The sequence below is a fragment of the Trichosurus vulpecula genome, chromosome 8 (assembly GCF_011100635.1).
Source record: "Trichosurus vulpecula isolate mTriVul1 chromosome 8, mTriVul1.pri, whole genome shotgun sequence".
Lineage (NCBI taxonomy): Eukaryota > Metazoa > Chordata > Mammalia > Diprotodontia > Phalangeridae > Trichosurus > Trichosurus vulpecula.
In genome coordinates, this window is record NC_050580.1 from 180008563 (window position 1) to 180028990 (window position 20428).

A 20428-nucleotide genomic window follows, 5' to 3' on the forward strand; every position below is an offset into this window, starting at 1 on the left:
AGCCAGAAGTGTGTTGGGAAGAGTCAGAACTGCAACACGTCCCTTGGTTCCCAGCACCTGCAACCTTAGAGATTACTAAGAGTTGACTACTTTGGTGACACTCTTTCTCTCTCGTGTCACAGAACCCCTTCACTCATATGTTCTATCACCTAATCTAATCTGTATAGATTTTTCAATGACTATTTTACTGCCTGCTTTGATAAATATGTTTGTTTGCTGTTTGTGATCATCTTTTGCGTAATGTTTGATGGGAAGGGAGCTAAACTGCCTGAGATTCAGTTAACTGTTACCTTCCAAGTTTGGAGCAGAATTACTTTTTCTGCTCATTCCCACCCTCCAGACAAACCAGGGAATTTGGCTTTTATCCTGAACTGCCCCCAAATAATTACTCTGCAAGTATCTGATATGGGAGAGATATAAGTCCAAGCTCAATATTATCTTGACCCTACATAAGAGTGTGAGGAAGTGATCACCTGGTAATCTTCCTAATCCTTACAAAGGTGGAACTGTAATCACCCCAAGACTTGGAATGGAGGTTATTCTAGATGTATCTATAAATCCGTGGTACTCATGGGCAGCCTGGTACCTTATTAGACACCACATCTTTTCTCCAGTCACTATACTTCCAGCCTTATTTATGATACATCTTAAGTGATGCCGATTGGGCCTAATTCAGGCCAGTCTTGTGCTTTAGGGTAGAAATTGGAACAAAATGAGGCATTTGGAGACTATCCAATGGTTAACAAAGGGTTTACTTAGCCATAGCACAGAAAGTATACTCAGCAAAGACATAGCATTGATTCAGTTGGGCACAGCTTCCTGGACCTTAGGTTGCTAGCATGAGCTGGCACTTTGGGAGAGCTTGAGGGAGGAAAGCAACTCCTGCCTCTTTCTAGTCTGACTTCTGTTCTTGAGCCACCAGAGTTGCTAAATAAAGGGCTAATTAAGTTTTGAGGATGATTTTAATAATGCCTTCTAAGGAAAAAAATTAGCCTAGCCTACATGACAGATAATGCTTCTCTCACTGGGGGAATGGATCATCTTTCATAGAGCTTTTCAGGGCAATCACATTACAACATGGACAATAGCATCATCAAGATGGACAGGCTTCCCATTCTCACAGGCCACAGTGACTTTGGCTGGTTCTACCTTGGTACAGTCGTAAAGGCATTTACCGGGCTGAGAGTTTGGCTTCTCTAGACAGACTGTGACAGAGTATGTGTTCGGGCCCTGAAAGCAGTTGTCCCACCCATTCTTGCAAAGAACATTTTTGCTGTTGGGGTTGGTGCAGATATCCCTGATCTTGTCCTGTTGGTCATGAATTATAGTATTGATGTGTTTGCATTTCTTTTTGCCCAAGTTGATCTGCCTCATTTGTTTCTGCACCTCTTGATCACTGCTCCTTTCATTGTGATGCTCCTTCCAAAACTTCTGATCCCTTCTTAAAGGTTCAGCAAGCCTCGAGCTGGAATCTCTCACTGGTACCTATGAGGAAGAAAAGCATGCTGGTAATTGGGGATTCACATTCAATGAGTTGCTAGCACATAATAGTACATAGCTGTTGCAAAGCCTGTATGGACACATACACACACATTTATACATTTATACATATCTCTTTCACAGAGACTGGTGCCAGTTTGAAGGGTAGTCCGTTCACTATTGAAACAGAGGAACCACGGCAGTGAGTTGTAGCATTTACTAACTCTGTGGAGTAGAAAGGAGCTGACAGAGGTGATTGGTCTCAGTAAGAGATGAGATGAGGAGTGATAGGGTTTAACTAAAAGCAACAGGGAGGAAGGGAAAACCCATCCATTTATAGAAAGGGTTTTACATTTTTAAAAACTATATTGCAATATAATTGGTGTCTGTTATAATCCTATTATTTTATTTTATTCATTTAAAAATATCCTTGGAATATGTTCATAGACTTCACCAGATGACAGAAAAAGGTTAAGAACCCCTAATTTAGAGGGAGCACAGCAGTTTTGTTTGCTGATGGGAAGTAGGGCAAAGGCTGCTTGCTCCACCCAGGGGTGGGGACCTTGGGCCCCAAGACCACATGTGGCTCTTTAGGTCCTCAAGTGAGGCCCTTTGACTGAATCCAAACTTCACAGAACAAATCCCCTTGATAAAAGTATTTATTCTGTAAAACTTGGACTTAGTCAAATGGCCTGAATCAAGGACCTAGAAGGCCACATTTGACCTCAAGGCCACAGGTTCCCTACCCCTGAGTCCTAGACTTTTCAGTTTTGCTCCTGAATTCTTTGCATGTTAGCAAAGAGCATTATTAGCAAGGAGACTGGAAGAAATTTTCTTACAACAGTCTCACCTAGCTCTTTTACAATTTTGTTAAATGGAATCTCTCAGATGATTTGAAGGGTACCCAGGCTGGTTACTCAGGGATATGATAGATTTTAAAATGAATTTCTGACCATAACTCAGATAAGAATTTAGTCTGAGAGATGAGTAGCAGCTGAAGAAATGCAGTTCAAAGCACAAACTAAGTCTTGAGAACTTCTCCTGGCTTTTGCTGGCTGTCCTGCAGAGTGTGACTGAAACATCTCAGGTGCAGTCCATGTAGGAATGAAACCCTCTCTCTCCAGGAGACAGACTTTCTAGTACATGCAATCGAATGGAAAGCAGCAGAGTATCTGATGAGTTTTCATGGTAACTAAAGATCAGCAGACAGTAGCAGAGAGTGGCAGTGGTGACATTTGCTAGAGAACAACAAAGAAAACTTCAGCTGAGAGAACAGTCACAGAGGGCTCCAACTCACTCGATGACATCACCAAGGGGCATCTGCAGCTCAGCATCTTGAGTTGTATTGGCCACACATCTCCTCTGTGTGCCTATCCTTATATGTACCCTAGTAACATGTTCCCTAGAGGCAGAATGGTCCAGGGAAAAGAGCACTGGGCATGGATTCAATGACCAAGGTCCAAATCCTGTCTTGTTCACTTTTTACCTGAGTGACCTTTGGGCAATCACTTAAACTCTTTAGGATATAGTTTCCTCACCTGTTAAATGGTAAGGTTGGATTAAATAGCTTCTAAAGTTCCTTTCAGCTCTAAATATATAATCCTACAGTCTTATATGTGTGAATATTGAATGAATTAAAATTATTTTAGTGCCTTAGATATCTTAAAATATCTTAAATATAGCCTCTGTGGCAGGCACTGTGCTAGGTTACAAAAGTGAAATAGTCACTGACCTCAAGGACCTTAATAGAGGGAGACAATGTATATAGGAAAATGGTGGCCAGAAAAGGGAGTTTGGGGCTAGGGAGTCATAGGGATTCTGAGTAGAGCCATAGGGAAATTATTATTACACACTTTTTAGTAGCAATGATAGTGATGATTTAATTACTGTTCCCAGAGAAAAGATGGAAAGGGGGATTCCAGAAGAGGTATGAAGGAAGGAAGCAGGGATGATGACAGCTACATATTCTCTGCATGTGTTTCCTCTCTCCTTTACCAATACATGTACAGAACAATGTTGTCATTTATTTTTATGTCTTTGACTAAATGGAGTTTGTGGCCCTACCCTCCAATCAGAGAGACAGAGGGTAGTGATGAGGTGAAGTACCCAGGCTGGTGAGATTTTAAAGGATGGTGAGGTTATTTTAATAATGAACTTCCCGGGGCATGGGAGAGAAGGCAATATTTAGGATAGATGGAGCACCCCTGGTATATAAAGTGTAGCTTTGGGGTTTATGAGATGTGTGTATGAGGGTACATACATCTCTGTGTATGAGAGCCTCTGGGACATAAAGTGTAGCTTTGGGGTTTATGAGATATGTGTATGAGGGCACATACATCTGTGCGCATGAGAGCCAGTGAAACATAAAGTATAGTTGTGAGTTCATGAGGTTTGTGTATGAGAGTATAAGGGTAAAGGTGCTCAGGATATATTGGAGATCAGAATGACCAGTGGTCAGGCTGAGCAATCATAGTCATAGGGAGAAATGATGATGGCAAATGATGGAAACAAGTGAAGTGAGGCAGTGATGGTAGAGGGGAAAGAATTCTGGAGTCAGAGAGCCTGGGGACCAATGGTGACTTGACTATCAGTGCGCATCTGGGCAGGTCTCTTCACCTCTTTGGTGTTTTGTCTCCTCAACATAAGATGACTGCTTTAGACACGGTCATCTCCAAGCACGCTTCCAGCATGAAATCCTCTACTTCTATGATTGGGTTGATGGAATTCCAAGATCAATCCATATTAGTACTTTGGAGTTACTGGAGACACCACCTTGCCCATGGAAGCATCTCTGAATGGACCCTCTTCTACATCTCTTCCCAATTCTCTTTGACCCATAGGGAAGACTGAGTAGCTGCAAGGCTAAGGAAAGAGGCAGAACTCTAACTATAGAACCTAAGCTGAAAGGAAATTTAGGGATCATCTATTCCAGCTCCCTCATTTTACAGATGCAGATGTTGAGGCACAGAGAGTAACAGGGTATTCAAGTGAGTAATCTTTCCATCCTCCCAGCAGATCCATGGGGCCAAGTTTCAGGTTTCAGGAGGAGGGGCCAAGAACCATTAGGAGGAGCTCATTTACCCAATGAGAAGAAAGGTTTTTAGACAAATATTTCACATTCAATGAGAGAAGAAACAAAAGTGAAAGGAGAAACTAATTTCGGAGAAATGAAAGAGACACTTACCCAACTCAAGTTCTCTCCTCCAAAGCAAAGTGGTAGCCTCTCATTTCCATGGGACGCCATCGTGAGCTGCAGCACTCCCTGACCCCTCTTTGGAGGCTTCCTGAGGAAGGAGAAAAGGAAATGGAGGGAGAAATGCTGTGAACTGTCTGCCCCTCCTCCATCCCTTCCTCCCACCTCCTCATCTCCCAACCATCAGAATCTATTACTTTGGGCATTACTAGATTCATGTCCATCAATACCTCAACTTGGACAGACCCATTTATCAAATTATCATACTGTCATCCAGGAGACCTGGACCCTCACTAGGGGAAAAAGCCCTGAGATAGGTAGAGAAAGAGAAGGCTATAGAGGTTCTGGGTGGCAGCAGAATAGAAGTGTCCACGCCAGTGGCAAAGAAAAGAAACAGGATAAAGGGAAGCAATTAGAAAACAGAATAAAGTCTAAGGTAATTAATCCTGAGGCAGAAGGGGGAAGAAGGAGGCTGTGGCAGGTCAGTAATGTGAGGGAGTAAAGGGGCAGTGTCTCCTTCATAGCTTTGCCTAGGTCTCAGCTTTGCCCAGGCACCAATATGCCATCCCTTCATTGTTTTTCTCTACCCCTATTCCTTTATTGTTTCTCATTACCCTGAGCCCTTAATTTTTCCCACCCAGTCCTTCTCTCTCTTCACCTCAATGCTGGCGAAGCCCCAGAAATACCTTGCCTTACCCAGTCCTCTGGTCTTGGCTCTAGCAGAGAACAGATCCAGCTGGTCTTGAGGCTGGGATGTTCTAAAGATGTAACATCTGACTGCAGAGCAGGACTAGTCAGAAGCAGGAAATGGTGATGAAACGGGTGGTGTGATTTGGGGTCTCCTATAAATGGAAAGCACCGGATTTCCCTTGGCTAGGTTTCCTCTGCCTTCACCCAGACCACACTGGGACTGACTGAAAGGTCAAGCATGAACATAGAAAAAATTTTAAAGTAATAGCAAACCTCATTAGCTACTTTCCTCTGAAACTGGACATCTTCTGTGGGGGGAAGGAGAGGAAGAAGAGATCAAGCATTTATTAAGTGCTAGGCACTGTGATAAGCCACTAATTTGGGAAGAGTGAAGGAGAGAGGAGTAAAGCTTGATGGTACAGCAGGCCAAGGGAAGAATTTTTTTAGTCTAGGGGAGACCCGAGAATGTTTATAGATAGAGACAAAAAACAATGAAGGAGAGACCAAGGATTCAAGAGAGGGAATGATGGAACGATTTCCCAGAAGATGGAGGAGGAGACATAGTCTAGGGTATAAGTGGAAAGATTAGTTTTGGTAAGTAGACTCAATTTTTTTAGAGGCAGAAAGGGGAGAATGTAAGAAAGGCTGGGTAAAATAGGGGATTTACCTTAGAACAGAGGTGGGGAACCTGCAGCTTTGAAGCCACACTTGGTCTCCTAGGTCCTTGGGTTCAGCCTTTTGACTGAGTCCAAGTTTTACAGAATAAATCCTTTTATTAAAGGGATTTGTCCTGGGAAGTTTAGATTCAGTTTAAGGGCTGCACTTGAGGATCTATAGGGCCACATGTAGCCTTGAGGCTGCAGGTTCCCCACCTCTGCTCTAGAATGAGCAATTGTCCAGAGATGGGAAATTTGCACCAGGTCAGGTTGACAAGTGACAAGAGATCATCTTCTTCTAGGGAAAAAGACAGGGGAAGGGTCTGTTAGTATATAATGGGCAGAGTCTGGTAATGGAATGGGGACATGGAACTGAGGCTCAGTAGAACTGGTGACAAGATGGTGAGAGTATAGGTGGGAGCAGTCCTCTGGGGGAGCAGACTGAGTTCATGGGGCTTAGGCTAACTGGTGGGCCCCAAGCACTGGCAGGTAGAAAGAGAGGCTTAGCTCTGACCCAGAGAATCTTGTCTCCATGATGTCTACAAAAATGGCCTAAGGTCTACCTCCTTCCTTCTGCCTGGAGACTAGAGCTTCCCCTTCCTTTGCCCATGATCAGCCTTTGGAAAGGAGAGCCCTTAGATGGACAGGTAAACAGGTGATAGATGACATCACCCACATCCCTTACGGAGGGCCTTTCTGGGCATAACTTATGCTTATTTTGGATACCTTGTCTTTCCCACAAATTTTTTGCTCTCACTAGTTTCCTCAAGGCCTAGGTCCTGGATTTTTCGTAGGGTGACTAAGTTGAAAGTACTGTGAGTAAATGGGGGGTTACTTTCGAAATCCAGGGGCCCCGCCAGGGCTAGACTTCCCTAGAAAGAGGGAACTATGTCCCCAGGCTTGCATGTTTTTCACCGCCTCTCAGTCCAGTTTGCCTCAGCTCAAGCACTGGCAAAGCAGGGAAGGGAAAAAGCCCTTGAGCCTCTGCTGGAGGACCATTCTTTCTTGGAAATGCCTCTACCTTCCCCATACCTAATACTTTTTTTCTTTCAAATGTTTTCCCTAGTAAGTAACTTAAACTTTGCTGAGGAGCAAGAGAAAGTGGGATGGGATTGGCTTGGAGGCCAGGGTGTACCTGCCAAAACCAAGGGACTTGCTCTCTGCTTAGCTGCTTATGAGTCATAAAAGTAGGAACTGCTACTCTGAAAGACTGGTGTCCCCCAGATCCCTAATTCCCCAAGACAGTTCAGACTTCAACAACCAGATTGAAAGAATGGCTGAAAGTCAGCATGGACATTACCTACTCACCCACCTCCTTTTCATTCCCTAGGGCCAGTGTAAAGCAGGGATTTCTGTGGAAAGGAGAAATGTCTGCATCTTATATATCTATTCTCTTTCCCCTTGTAAGTAAGTCCTAGAAAACTCATTCCTATGATATAGAGTACGGGCGGGGGGGGGGGGACAGGGGATAGGAAACGAAAGAAGTGGATACCAGATTTGGGTACCAGCAGGAAAGGAAGAGGAGTAAAGATAATTAGGAATAAAGCTTGGCAGACCTCAGAGGCCAGTTGCCAATTTGGCTTGAATTAAGAGGCCAGACAACTCAAGTTGGGGGTTAGGGATTAATGAAAGTTTAAAGAATAGTGATAAATAAAAATCCTAAAGCCAAAAGCAAAGGTATTCTAGTTCCAAAGGAGGATGTGAGATGTAGGAAGTTAATGTAATCATTTAGTTCTGTTTCAGGACTGGATCTTTCATATATTTTATGTAGTATTCTGCTTTCCCCTCTTTTATGTACTTAGCATGTTTTATTTTGTGTATACATATGTATATATGTATATGTGTATGTGCATGTGTGTATACACACGTGCACATTCATGCTTATGTAAGTCCTGTCCTCCTACTAGACTTCATAAAGCAAACACAGTGACTTACTTTTCTTTGAATCTTTCCTTGTAACTAGCACAATGATTTGGGCATAATAGGAGCCTCATAAGTATTTGATTAATTGAACTAGGCATTAAGGTTGATAGAGATAATTGAGGACAGAAGAGTAGGAATAGGACTCCTAGCATTTTCACTGGTTGTCCTCCATACCTGGAATGCTTTTCTTCCTCATCTCTACCTCCTGGCCTCCCCAAATTCCTTCAAATTGTCCCATTTACAGGAAGTCTTTCCCAACCCCTCTTAATTCTAGAGCCTTCCCTCTGTTGATTATTTCCCTTTTATCCTGGATCTAGCTTGTTTGTACATAGTCGTTTGCCCGTTGTCTCATCCATAGACTGAGCTCCTCAAGGGCAGGGTCAGTCTTTTGCCTTTCTTTGCAGGTATTAGGCTGCATGCCAAACTAAAAGTCTACAGAGCCATTGGGTTGACTTCATTGTTGTATGCCTGTGAAACCTTGACAGTCTACCAGTACCATGCCAGAAAATCGAACTGCTTCCATTTGAATTGCCTTAGAGATTCTGAAGATTATCTGATAAGATAAGGTAAGGGATACTGAGCTCCTCTCTTGAGTGGAACTGCCAAGCCTTCAAACTCTACTTCAGAATTCTACTGAAGGGCTAGCCACGGAGTCTGAACGCCAAGCATATGTTTACCTAAAAGACCATTTGATGGTGAACTTGCACAAGCAAGTGCTCACATGGAGGTCAGAAGATGCAGTTCAAGTTCTGGAGAACTTTAGTATCAATTGTGAGACATGGGAGATAATGGCACAGGACCACCCAGCATGGCGTGTTCCAGCCTCAAAGAAGGCACTATACTCCATGAGCAAAACAGAATCACAATAGCACAAAGGAAATGTGAGATTTGGAAATCTAGAGACATCTCCATCCCAAATGTTCAAACAGACTATTTGTGCCTGACCTGTGGTAGAGCCTTTGGAGCTTGTGTTGGACTAAGATGGGGTTAAGTATTCTATTTCCTCTTCTGTTAATTTGGGCAACTTATATTTTTGTAAATATTTATCAATTTTGTTTAGATTATCAGATTTTTGGCATATAATTGGGCAAAATAACTCCTAATAATTGCTTTCATTTCTTCTTCATTGGCGGTAAATTTACCCCTTTTCATTTTTGATACTGATTTGATTTTCTCCTTTTTTTAAAATAAAATTAAGCAATGATTTATCTATCTTATTGTTCTTTTTACATAAAACCAGCTTCTAGTTTTATTTATTAGCTCAATGGTTATCTTACTTTCAATTTTATTAATCTTATCTTTGGTTTTCAGAATTTCCAATTTGTTTCTTCACTGAGGATTTTTAATTTGTTATTTTTCTAGTTTTTTTAGTTGCATGCCCAATTCATTCATCTGCTCTTTTTCTATTTTATTGATATAATAGTTTAGAGAAATAAAATTGCCCTTAAGTTCTGCCTTAGTTGCATCCAATAAATTTTTGTATGTTGTCTTCTTGTCATTCTCTTTAATGAAATCATCAATTGTTTCTATGATTTGTTCTTTGACCCACTTATTCTTTAGGATTAGATTATTTAATTTCAAATTAATTTTTAATCTATCTTTCCATTACCCTTTATTGCATGTAATTTTTATTGCCTTATGATCTGAAAAAGATGAATTTAATACTTTTGCCTGTCTGCATTTGATTATGAGTTTTTATGCCCTAATATGTGGTCAATTTTTATGTAGGTTCCATGTACCCTTCAGAAAAAGGCATATTCTTTTCTATCCCCATTCAATTTTCTCCAGAGGTCTTTCATATCTAACTTTTCTAAAATTCTATTCACCTACTTAACTTCTTTCTTGTTCATTTTGTGGCTAGATTTATCTAGTTCTGAGTGGAGAAAGTTGGGGTCACCCACTAGTACAGTTTTACTGCCTATTTTCTCCTGCAATTCATTTAACTTCTCCTTTAAGAATATGGATACCATACCACTTGGTGCATATTAGTACTGATATTACTTCATTGTCTGTGGCACCTTTTAGCAAGATGTAGTTTCCTTCCTTATCCTCTTTTAATTAGATCTATTTTTGCTTTCGCTTTGTCTGAAATCATGATTGCTACCTCTGTTTTTGTTTTTTTTTTTTTTTACTTTAGGTGAAGCATAATAGAGTCTCCTCTACCCCCTTACCTTTATTCTGTGTGTGTGTGTCTGCTTCAAGTGTGTTGTAAACAACATATTGTAGGATTATGGTTTTTAATGCACTCTGCTATCCACTTCTGCTTTATGGGTGAGTTCATCCCATTCACATTCATGATTGTGATTACTACCTGTGTATTTCCCTCTATCCTATTTTTCTTCCTGTTTATCCTTTTCTCTCTCCTTTCACTTTTTCTTTCCTCACCATTATTTTGCTTCTGATTACCGCTTCTCCCAGTCTGTATTCCTTTCTGTCAGTCCCCTGCCCCTGCCTTTTATTAACCCCTTCATTTCCTACTTGCCTTCAGAGTAAGATAGATTTCTATACCTGATTATGTATATCATTCCCTCTTTAAGCAAATTCCCATGAGAGTAAAGTTCAAGAGATGCCCACCTCCCCTCCCTCACCCATCTCCTCTCCACTGTAATACATCTTTCATGCCTCAAGTAAGATAATTTGCCCCATTCTGCTTCTCCCTTCCTTTTGCTTCCCGTGTTCCCAGTTTATTTATTTTTGGATACCATCACCTCAAAGTCACCTTACACGTGCACTCTGTCTCTGTAGACTCCTTCAAACTACACTAACAGTGATATTGCTCTCAAGAACTTATCTTCCCATGTAGGGATGCAAATTGTTCAGCCTTATTGCATCCCTTATGTTTTTTAATTTCCCTTTTACCTTTTTATGCTTCTCTTGAGTCTTGTATTTGAAAATCAAAATTTTTGCTCAGCTCTGGTCTTTTCATCAGGAAAGCTTGAAGGCCTTCTATTTCATTGAATAAATACTTTTCCCCCTGAAAGATTATATTCAGTTTCATTGTATTGGATTGATTGAACACTGTACCTTGACCTCAACATGTGTTGTCATTGGTCCTCTTCCAATACGAAAGATGACATCCCAAGCACTTAGCACAGTACCTGGCACATAGTAGGTCCTTAATAAATGCTTTTCCTTGACTGACAGCGAGAAAAGGAGTGTTGAGTTGGGTTGGGGGGAAGGAAACTTCTTTGTAGGAGCTAGACCTGGGGATGATATAAGGCAAAAGAGATGAGGACAGTCAGCATCATTGGATTTCAGTGCTGGAGGTCACCTATTCCTACCCACTCATTTTACAGATAAAGAAATTGAGGCAATGACTTTGTGGAAGATCACAAGTTTGCAAATAGCTGAACCAGGATTTAAACCCAGATCCTCTGACTCCAAAGCAGTTGCTCTTGCTATGACACCAGGGATTTCCAACCTTTTTTGGTCTCTCTGCCCCTTGGTTTTCAGTTAATCTTACTGTGTTTCCCTGTTCAAAATGAAAAGAAATAAATTCTAGAGTTTATCATGCATATGCACACAAGAAATAAAATAGATTAATTTTTCCTAATGGAAACTTTATCTGATATGTAACTTTTTTGTTTCAAAAAATGCATATCAGACACAGTCAAACAAATTAGCGAGAATCTGGATTCCTTTTCTTTTCAAAGCAATGGTTTATTCTTGGTATGGTTTTTGAAAGAGATGCCTACTTGCTTTGGATTCGATTGAGAATGAAACAGAGAACCCTCATTCACAGAAATAAGTTGCTGTGCATTAGAGTCTAGTGAGCATATTCAGTAGTGGCGCTATGTTTCTCCGAGGATATACCAAGCAGTTTTTAATTTTGCTGATTGGAAATCAATTTGGAGCTTCTTTTTATTGGGGAAGTCAATTAGCTCACCTTTGCCTGGGCCCTGTTTGCTGATTTTTTTCTAGTTCAATATGAAAAGTGTCTTATGTCTAAACTTCATTTATTTGGTTTTGGTCAGTTGGATTTATTCCTTTAAGTGTCCTTTGATATTTTTTTAGATGCACTGTTGGCTCCTTCCCTTTCTCACTCTGACCCCAACTCCTTACTATTTCCTCCCCAATCCATTTTTCCCCTAGTAACACTACTACTTTTATAATATTTCAATAGGATAATATAGTTTAAAAAAAACCAGGTAGTCACTATGCTCCTTTGACAAGCTTCTCATACTCTATGGGGATCTTATACCTCAGTAGAGAATTCTTGTACTACACTTAGGGATGGGATACTTCAGGTTTGGGACAATGGAGTCAAAGGAAGAGTAAGAACTTAACTCTTCTGCTATTTTACCAGGAAACACAGCAATTGCAGTTAAAGACCTGAGTGGGAAGGAGATTGCATTTCTTCATCCTAATCTTAGGCCTGGGCAGACTACCAGAGAAGAGAGAGAGGGAAATGGCATGGTAGGGGAGATAACTATCTGGGGAAAAAAGGAAATTCAGGCTGTTTGGAATAAGTCATCTCTTGGCCACAGAGGCTACTTGAGGTCAAAGGGAGGCTGAGCTAGGACAAACCCCTTATCCAGCAATCAATCAACAAGATTTATTGATTGCACCAGATTAAGTGCCTTAGATACAAAGAAAAAGCAAAAATAGTCCTTGCCTTTAAAGAACTTAACAAATCAATCAGCACTCATACAATAAAAACAGAGTAAATGAAAGGTGGCCTTAGACAAAAAGGTATTAGCAAATGCAGGGACTGGGAAAAGTGGAGGAGGTGACCCTTAAAATGAATCTTCCAGACAGCCATGGATTCTATGAGGCAAAAGTTAGGTGGGAGAAAACTTTAGGATGGGGGACAACTAGTGCAAATATATGGAGATGGGAGATAGAATTTATGTGTGAAGAACAGTAAGTAGGCCAGTAGTCTGTACTATAGAACTCGTATAGGCAAGTGATGTATTAAAAGACTGTAAAGAAAGGGTCCAGTTGTGAAGATTTATAAATGCCAAACAATTATATTTGATCCTAGAGGTACTAGAGAGTCACTGGAATTTATTGAGTAGAGGAATGACATGGTCAGGCCTAAACTTTTTAGGAAAATCACTTTGACAGCTGAGTGGCGTATGGATTGGAGTAGGGACAGTGGCTAGGAGACCAATCAGAAGGCTATTGGAATAGTCTAGGTGAACAGTGGGTAAGAGCCTCAATTAGGATGACTGTGTAAGTGAAGAGAAGGGGAAGTATTTGAGAGGTGTAGAGAAAGAAATTACAAGATTTTGTAACTTGGGGGATGGGGAGGACACACACACACACACAAAAGAGATGTGTGTGTGTGTGTGTGTGTGTGTGTGTGTGTGTGTGTGTGTGGTGAGAGAGAGAGAGAGCAAGAGAGATAGAGAGAGAGAGAGAGAGAGAGAGAGAGAGAGAGAGAGAGAGAGAATGGAGTTGATAATTTGAGAATGATATTGAAGTTGTGAACTGGGGTGACTAGAAGAATGGTAGGGTCTTTGAAATAATAGGGAAGTTGGGAAAAGAGGTGGGCTTGGGGGCAAAGATAATGATTATCATATCCTTTTAGATCAATTCTGGAGAGAGCACTAGGCTTAGAGTTTGAAGAGCAGGGGTAAAGGATTTGAGGTTAGAAGTAGACTGCTGTATAAACAAGTCCACACCTAGAAGGGGAAACAAATGATACCTTAACCCTTGATAACAGGAGAGGATAGGGTGGGGGGAAGGTGGATAGAATCTTCTGACACACAGTAACCTGGCTAGAGCTATATAATGACCTTTCCTGTAGCTGTAGGTTGCCTTTCTCTGAGAATCCCAGTAGTTAGCCTTAGGGGGCTGTCACCTTTAGTTCAGATGACACCAACTAAGTGACCCGGGAACTCACAAAGGAGCCACTTAGAAAAAATCCTTCCTTCGTGATCGCTGCCCAGGTACTTATGCACAAAAAATCCCCACACAAGGTAGGAATAGCAGCAAGGATTTGAGTGTTCCTACTCCCTTACACACAAAATCCCAAGGAGAAAGATTTTTTGTCCCCATGGTCTTGAGAGAGGAGGAAGAAAGAGCCCTAGAATGTGGTCACTCCTTTTAAAGTTTGCCGAGAGGGCTAGGGGAGAGGAGGGGGAGGGAAGGAGAATGGGAGGAAATGAGGAGGGTGACCTGGGTTGGGGGGGTGACCTCTTCTGGGGTCAATTATCTCTAATAAAGCTTTGATGCAGTTCTCTGCCCCCACCGCCAAGGATTGCTGCATCATCCCCAAGTGCTGGGTCTTTCAATACTGAACCAGCTTTGCTGGCCCACCAGAAAGGGTCAGGGTCAGTGTGTACTCCAAGCATGCTCCAAGGCCTGTGCTCTTGCCAGAAATGTTGGAGGCTGGTGGAAGGGATGGTTCTGCTTACATATATTATACTATCCTTGCTTTTTTTCCTCAGTTGTGGTGTACAGAATAGACTTTGAAATCAGGATACCCAGATTCTATTACTGGTTTGGCCACTAATGAGCTGGGTAACCTTGGGAAAATCAGGTCTACCTGCCTCACTTTAAGTCCTCCTCAGAGTCAGTGAAGCATGGTGGGTAATGTTCAGCTTGGAGCCTGGAGAGAGTGCTGGATTTGAGGTCGGGAAGATGTGGATTCAAATCATACTTTGTATACTTCCTTTGCCCATATGAGTATGTATACATTGCTTAATCTCTTTAAGCCTCAATTTTGTCATCTGTAAAATGGGGATAATAATACCTTTCAGTAGTGACTTCATAGAGTTGCTGTGAGGCTCAAATGAGAAAATGTTTGTAAAGTGTTTGGCAAACTTTAAATTGCTATAAGGATAGCAGCTTGCATATGCACACACACACACACACACACACACACACTACATATCATTCTATATGTCACTGTTTATGAAAAGGGCTTTCTATGACTATCTCAAACGATCCTCACAGCACATATCCCTGCTGACAGTATCATTTTCATTTCTATAGATGAAGAAACTGAAGGGCAGATAAATTCATTATATTATCGCCCGAGGTTGCATAGGGAGCATGGAGATAATTAGCTCAGGTCTCCTATTAGACTTCAAGTCTAACATACGCATCCCGACTATCACATATCAAACGAGATAACATTGGTGGAATTTGAAAATTACAAGGTGTTACACATATGGAAGGACAGCTGGGTGGCCTAGTAGATAAGAGTGCTGTGCCTGGAGTGGGGAAGACCTAAGTTGAAATTTGGTCTAAGACACTTAATAGCTCTGTGACCCCTAGGCAAGGCACTTAACCTCTCTCTGCCTCGGTTGCGACTGAAAAATAGGTATAATCATCAGAATTGGACCTATCTCACAGAGTTTTTGAAAGGATGAAATAATCTCAAGTGAGATAATATTTGTAAAGTGCTTCGAACAGTACCTGGTATAAAGGAGGTGCTTAATAAATGTTTGTTTCCAATCTGGAAAGACTTACATGAGTGAAGTGAGCAGAACCAGGAGAACATCATACACAGTAATGGCAACATTGTGCAATGATCAACTTTGATAGACTTAATTCTTCTCAGCAATACAATGATCTAAGACAACTCCAAAAGACTCATGATGGGAAATGCCGTCCACATCTGGAGAAAGAACTATGGAGTCTGAATGCAGATCGAGGCGACTATTTTTACTTTTTTTGTTTTTTTTCTTTCTTGTGGCTTTTCTCTTTTGTTCTGATTCTTCTTTCACAACATGACTAACATGGAAATATATTTAATATGACTGTATGTGTGTAGGCTATATCAGATTGCTTACTGTCTCAGGGAGGGGGAGGGAATGGAGGGAGGGAGAAAAAATTTTTGGAACTCAAAATGTTATAAAACTGAATGTTGAAAACTATATATGCAATTGGAAAAAATAAAATACTATTAAGTGAAAAAAAACAAAAAAGTTCATTTCCTTCCTTTTATTTCATAGTTCATGGATTTTGAATTGGAATAGATCTTAGCACACATTTAGTTTAGCTTCCTCATTTTACAGATAAGGAAAGTGAGGCTTTGAGATGCTGAGGAACTTATCCAAGGTAACCTAGCTAATAAGTGGAAGAGTTGATACTCGAACACAGGTTCTTTGGCTCTAAATCTCCTGCCCCAGTCAAAAGACCACACTTAAGGACCTAGAAGGCTGCACTTAAGGACCTTGAAGGTAGCTTTAAGGTGGAAGGCTCCCCACTCCTGCCCTGCACTCTCCATTGCACCATGCTCTCTCATCATCATAAACTCCTTCCCCAAGGAAGAGTGGACCCACTAACTCCCAAACTTTGATTTTAGGAGGGAACTCAGCTCAGAACAACAGATTTTTCACCTGGCTGCTCTAATCAGCCATGTATCCTAGAACAAGGGGTGGAGAAGTGTGTTGGTAACCAAAAATGGGCTCCTTAGCACTTAGTCAACAAGTGCCCTTGACTAGTTTGGCTTTTTCCCCTGAACTGAATGCTGTTTGTACGTTGGATTGGAGTGAGCTTGTCAGCCCCTTCACCTTGCTTCCCTTGCTTAAGCAGATCGAAAGAACCTGTGCTTTCCCTGGCGTACCTTACACCCCCGCAGAAGCCGGATGGTTAAAAACAGCTTCCGTTGGAGCCAGAGGCTGCTATAGCTACAGCCACAGCCGAAGCTGAAGCAGGAGCTGCCGGTAGCAGAGCTGACCTACGGGAGGAAGCTGAACAAGGACTTGAGGCCAGTGGGTAATCTTTTTACCATAGAGGGGAAGCGTGTATATGATTTTGCTGTACACCATCATGCTTCTCTGTGGCCTCCTGGTTACTCTTGTGAGGTGTACTTATTGGGCCTGGAAGCTTTTGATCAATATATCAAAATGGGGATGCTGGTTCATGGGTTGGTTACTGTGGAGCCTAAATATATGCTTTGATTCTTCTGCCTCCTACTTTGAGAGTTTCTTATATCCGGCGGTTCCGAACCTTTCAGACATATATATGATCCTCTTTGGAATTATAAACTCTGCCCTCCTAATACATGCACAATGGGAAATCTCTGATTTCTCCACCATATCCCTGTGTCAGGTACCTCCATCCCCTCCCATCCTTCCCACTTTCCAGCTTCCTTTTGTATGTTGTCTTCTCCCATTAAATTGTAAGATCTTTGAGGGTAGGGACCAATTTTTTTTTGTATTTGTATCACCAGCACTAAGCACAGTGCTTGGCACATAATAGGCACTCAATAAATGTTTATTCAATTGACTATTGCCTACTTCTTTCCATTGGGGGATTACGAGGTAGGATAGAAAAAATGGTAGAGATGGCTGGGATGATGGAGAGCCTATGGTTTAGTCTCATTTAACATGGATGAGTCTGTGGAGAAGCATCAAAGAAAGGATTAATAACAGTCCCCTTCTTGACTTTACTCCCAGTAGTGTTATTTCTTCCCCCACCCCCTAGAACAGCACTTCTTAAACTGTGGGTCTCGACCCCATATGGGGTCATGTAACTGAATGTGGGAGTCGCAAAAAATTTGGCAACAATAAAAGGCTTCTGGACATGCAACAACCAAAAAATTAATTCAAATTCAAACACATAATGAATCCCAGGTGTTTCTGGCAGCCTTGTATGTGTTGCATCGCAAAACTTCACTGCAGCCTTGATTCTGAACACATAACATACACACTTTGCACTGTGCATGCCTCTGTGCCACACAATGCCAACAAATACTGCCAGAAATACCTTGGCTCAGATTTGACGCTATTGTATACTATGAATTGCAGTGCTTTTACTGTACATATAAAATCGTTAAATGAATTTTGTCTTGGGATTAGGACCGAATTTCCAACAATTTCTGAAATGGCCCTATACATACTTCTTCCCTTTTGCACTACATATTTATGTGAAATACTGTTCTCAGCATTGATGATTATAAAATCAAAATACTGATTAACTCCAAAAAACATTGAAGATGCTCTATATCCTGTAGTATCAAATATTCTGCCAAGATTTGATTCTTTATGTAAAAATAAACAAGCACATCCATCTAATTAGTACATAAATTTGCTTTCATCTTTAATAAATGGTAATGTGTATACCAAAGAATTGTTTTAAAATAAATTTCTTTATCATTATCAATAAATGTTTGATTTGTACACCCATTTTATATATCTATATACCCGGGGTTGTGTAAAAATTTCTCAGGCAAAAACAAGTCAGGAGCGGAAAAATTTTAAGAAGCTCTGCCCTAGAAGAGTCTGTACTAGAAGAGAGGATCCCAGGGAGCAGTACAGAACGCAGCAAGAGAACCAATGTGTCAGCCTCCCAGCCGCAGTCTTGAACAGAGGGTTTTCAGGTGCTAAATGGTGCCATCCAGGTGCACAGGAACCAGCTGAAATCCAGGGGGATCGCCAGCTTCTGGGGGATCACAGGCCACAATGAAGGCTTTAACAAGGGAGGTATCCCTGTAGCGGCATTTGGGGTATTTCCCAGAGGTGAGGTCACATTGGGTAAGGGAAACTGCATTAGGACTCTGATGACAATTCTTCTGGCCATTCTTGCAGGTTATGCTGGGAGATCCACAGACGACGGCCACATTTTGGAAAGAGTCGTGGAGGAAGGTGTTAAGGGGTTTGCAGCGCTGGGTGTAAGAGTTAATCCTGCCCATGGCCTTGTTGCACTGGAGAGGGCTGGGCTGGACATGCTGAACTTGAAACCACTGGGCAGAGGTCAGGTTCTGAGGCTTTGCACTGTCTGGGACCTCCCACAGCCCCAGAAAGAGAAGCAAGAGGGGGCATGAGCCTGCCAGAGTTGGTGCCATCTCTCCTACGGAGGAGGAAAAATGAAGGGGGCAGGGGGCAAGAATCTATACAAGAAATCAGTGGCCCCTGTTCTGGTTTCAGTTACTGTCTCCTTGGCCAGCCATCCTCATTTACCTTGATGGGTTCCTAGACCCATTCATGACTGTGCTTCATACCCACTTATTCCACAATCTCCCCAATCTCCCTCTCTTATCTCATTTCATCTAATCTCTCATCCCCACTGTGATCCTATCCCCTCTCACCTCACTCTAACCCAATATTCCCCTTCCCCCCACTATGATCCAGTCCCCCCTCACTCCACTGTAACCCAATATTCCTCTTCACTGCATTGTGACCCTGTCCCCCCTCACCTCACTGTAACCCAATATTCCCCTTCACCCCACTGTGATCCTATCTCCCCTCAACTCACTGTAACTCAATACTCCCCTTCCCCCCACTGTGATCCTGTCTCCCCTCAACTCACTGTAACTCAATACTCCCCTTCCCCCCACTGTGATCCTATCTCCCCTCACCTCGCTGTAACCCTATATTCCCCTTCCCCCCCACTGTGATCCAGTATGCCCTCATTTCACTGTAACCCAGTATTCCCCCTCACCACGTTGTGATCCTGTCCCCCGCTTCCCTCACTGTAATCTAATATTCCCCTTTACCCCACTGTGGTCCTATTTCCCCTCGCCTCACTGTAACCCAATATTCCTCTTCACCCCACTGTGACCCTATCTCCCCTCACCTCACTGTAACCACATATTCCCCTTCACCCCACTGTGATCCTATTCCCCTTCTTCCTGCTATTCTCCTACAGCCTTCACTGTGGGCTCATTGAGAGCTGGAGCTGCCTGTTTTTCTTTCGCTCCCCAGCACTTAGCACAGTGCCTGGCACATAGTAGGTGCTTAATAAATGCTTCCTGACTGTATTTCTATCCTTTTTACTCTATGTTGTCATCCCTACATAACACGACGTTCCCGTCCCTGTTCATGTCACTGTGCTCCCGTCTCTACATACCCTACCATGCCTTTATCCTCATTCCCTTCCTGACATCAATCCCCCTTGCTCCATAGATCTCCCAGCTCCTCTCACCCTCCTCTGCCCCTTCTCGATTCATATCACTATATTCCTCCCTCTTTATGCCCTACTTTGCCTTCCTTCTCATTTCCCTACTCCCTTTCTACCCCTTACTCACTCTGCTCCTACCTCTATTTACCTTATTGTGCCTCACTCCCTAGACACCCCATTGTGCTCCTTGCTTACTTACATCACTAAGCTCCCATCCCCCTGAATTATATAATGACCCTATGAGGAGCTATCTTTTCTCTTCATCCATCCTTTCCTCCCCCTCCCCCTTGTTCCTACAACACCTTCCTCCCTAAATCCTGTCCTACCCCAATCCCAGGAAGCCGTCACCTTTCCTTACCCAGTCTTACTGAGAATAGCTTCTTGCTACAAGTTGAATCCAGATGACTCTTGAGAAAATCTTGTAGTAACTTCCTTGTTGATTGTGGTTCTTAAAGAGCCAGCCTACTATGTGGTTGGCCAGAAGGATACGAGGACGATCTCAGGGTTGGTGGAGAGAAGTGGTATTTGTGGCTGGCATGTGCACCATACATCCCAGAAGAGGCTGAAGCCAGTCACTTCCTGGTTTGGGGATCAGCGTCACTCCCCGCCCCCCTCCCTTCCCTCTGACTTGAACCAGAGGATACCATTTGTGCCAGTGTTTATTGAAGGAGTTAATATACCTGTCTAA

The 20428-nt window shown here is 42.3% G+C and overlaps 2 protein-coding genes across 2 annotated transcripts; both read right to left on the minus strand.

The window, feature by feature from the left end:
- Positions 1-733: 733 nt before the first annotated feature.
- LOC118828893 (ribonuclease pancreatic-like) lies at positions 734-5433 on the minus strand. Its single transcript, XM_036735777.1, has 3 exons — positions 5359-5433; positions 4664-4763; positions 734-1485 (listed from the first exon to the last, which is right to left on the minus strand). Exons 2-3 carry the CDS (start codon positions 4721-4723, stop codon positions 1066-1068), a joined length of 480 nt encoding a protein of 159 aa, XP_036591672.1. The 5' UTR covers positions 4724-4763; positions 5359-5433; the 3' UTR covers positions 734-1065.
- A 12790-nt stretch (positions 5434-18223) lies between these two features.
- On the minus strand, positions 18224-20136 carry RNASE8 (ribonuclease A family member 8). The gene is made up of 2 exons (XM_036736282.1): positions 20099-20136; positions 18224-18690 (listed from the first exon to the last, which is right to left on the minus strand). Exon 2 carries the CDS (start codon positions 18683-18685, stop codon positions 18224-18226), a length of 462 nt encoding a protein of 153 aa, XP_036592177.1. The 5' UTR covers positions 18686-18690; positions 20099-20136.
- Between the last annotated feature and the right edge of the window lie 292 nt (positions 20137-20428).

Bases quoted from the DNA above. Each gene is read 5' to 3' on its own strand.
- LOC118828893 (XM_036735777.1), bottom strand. From the start codon at position 4,723: ATGGCGTCCCATGGAAATGAGAGGCTACCACTTTGCTTTGGAGGAGAG. The intron at 1,486-4,663 runs GTAAGTGTCTCT...TCTTCCTCATAG, and splicing joins GAGGAGAGAACTTGAGTTGG to GTACCAGTGAGAGATTCCAG.
- RNASE8 (XM_036736282.1), bottom strand. From the start codon at position 18,685: ATGGCACCAACTCTGGCAGGCTCATGCCCCCTCTTGCTTCTCTTTCTG.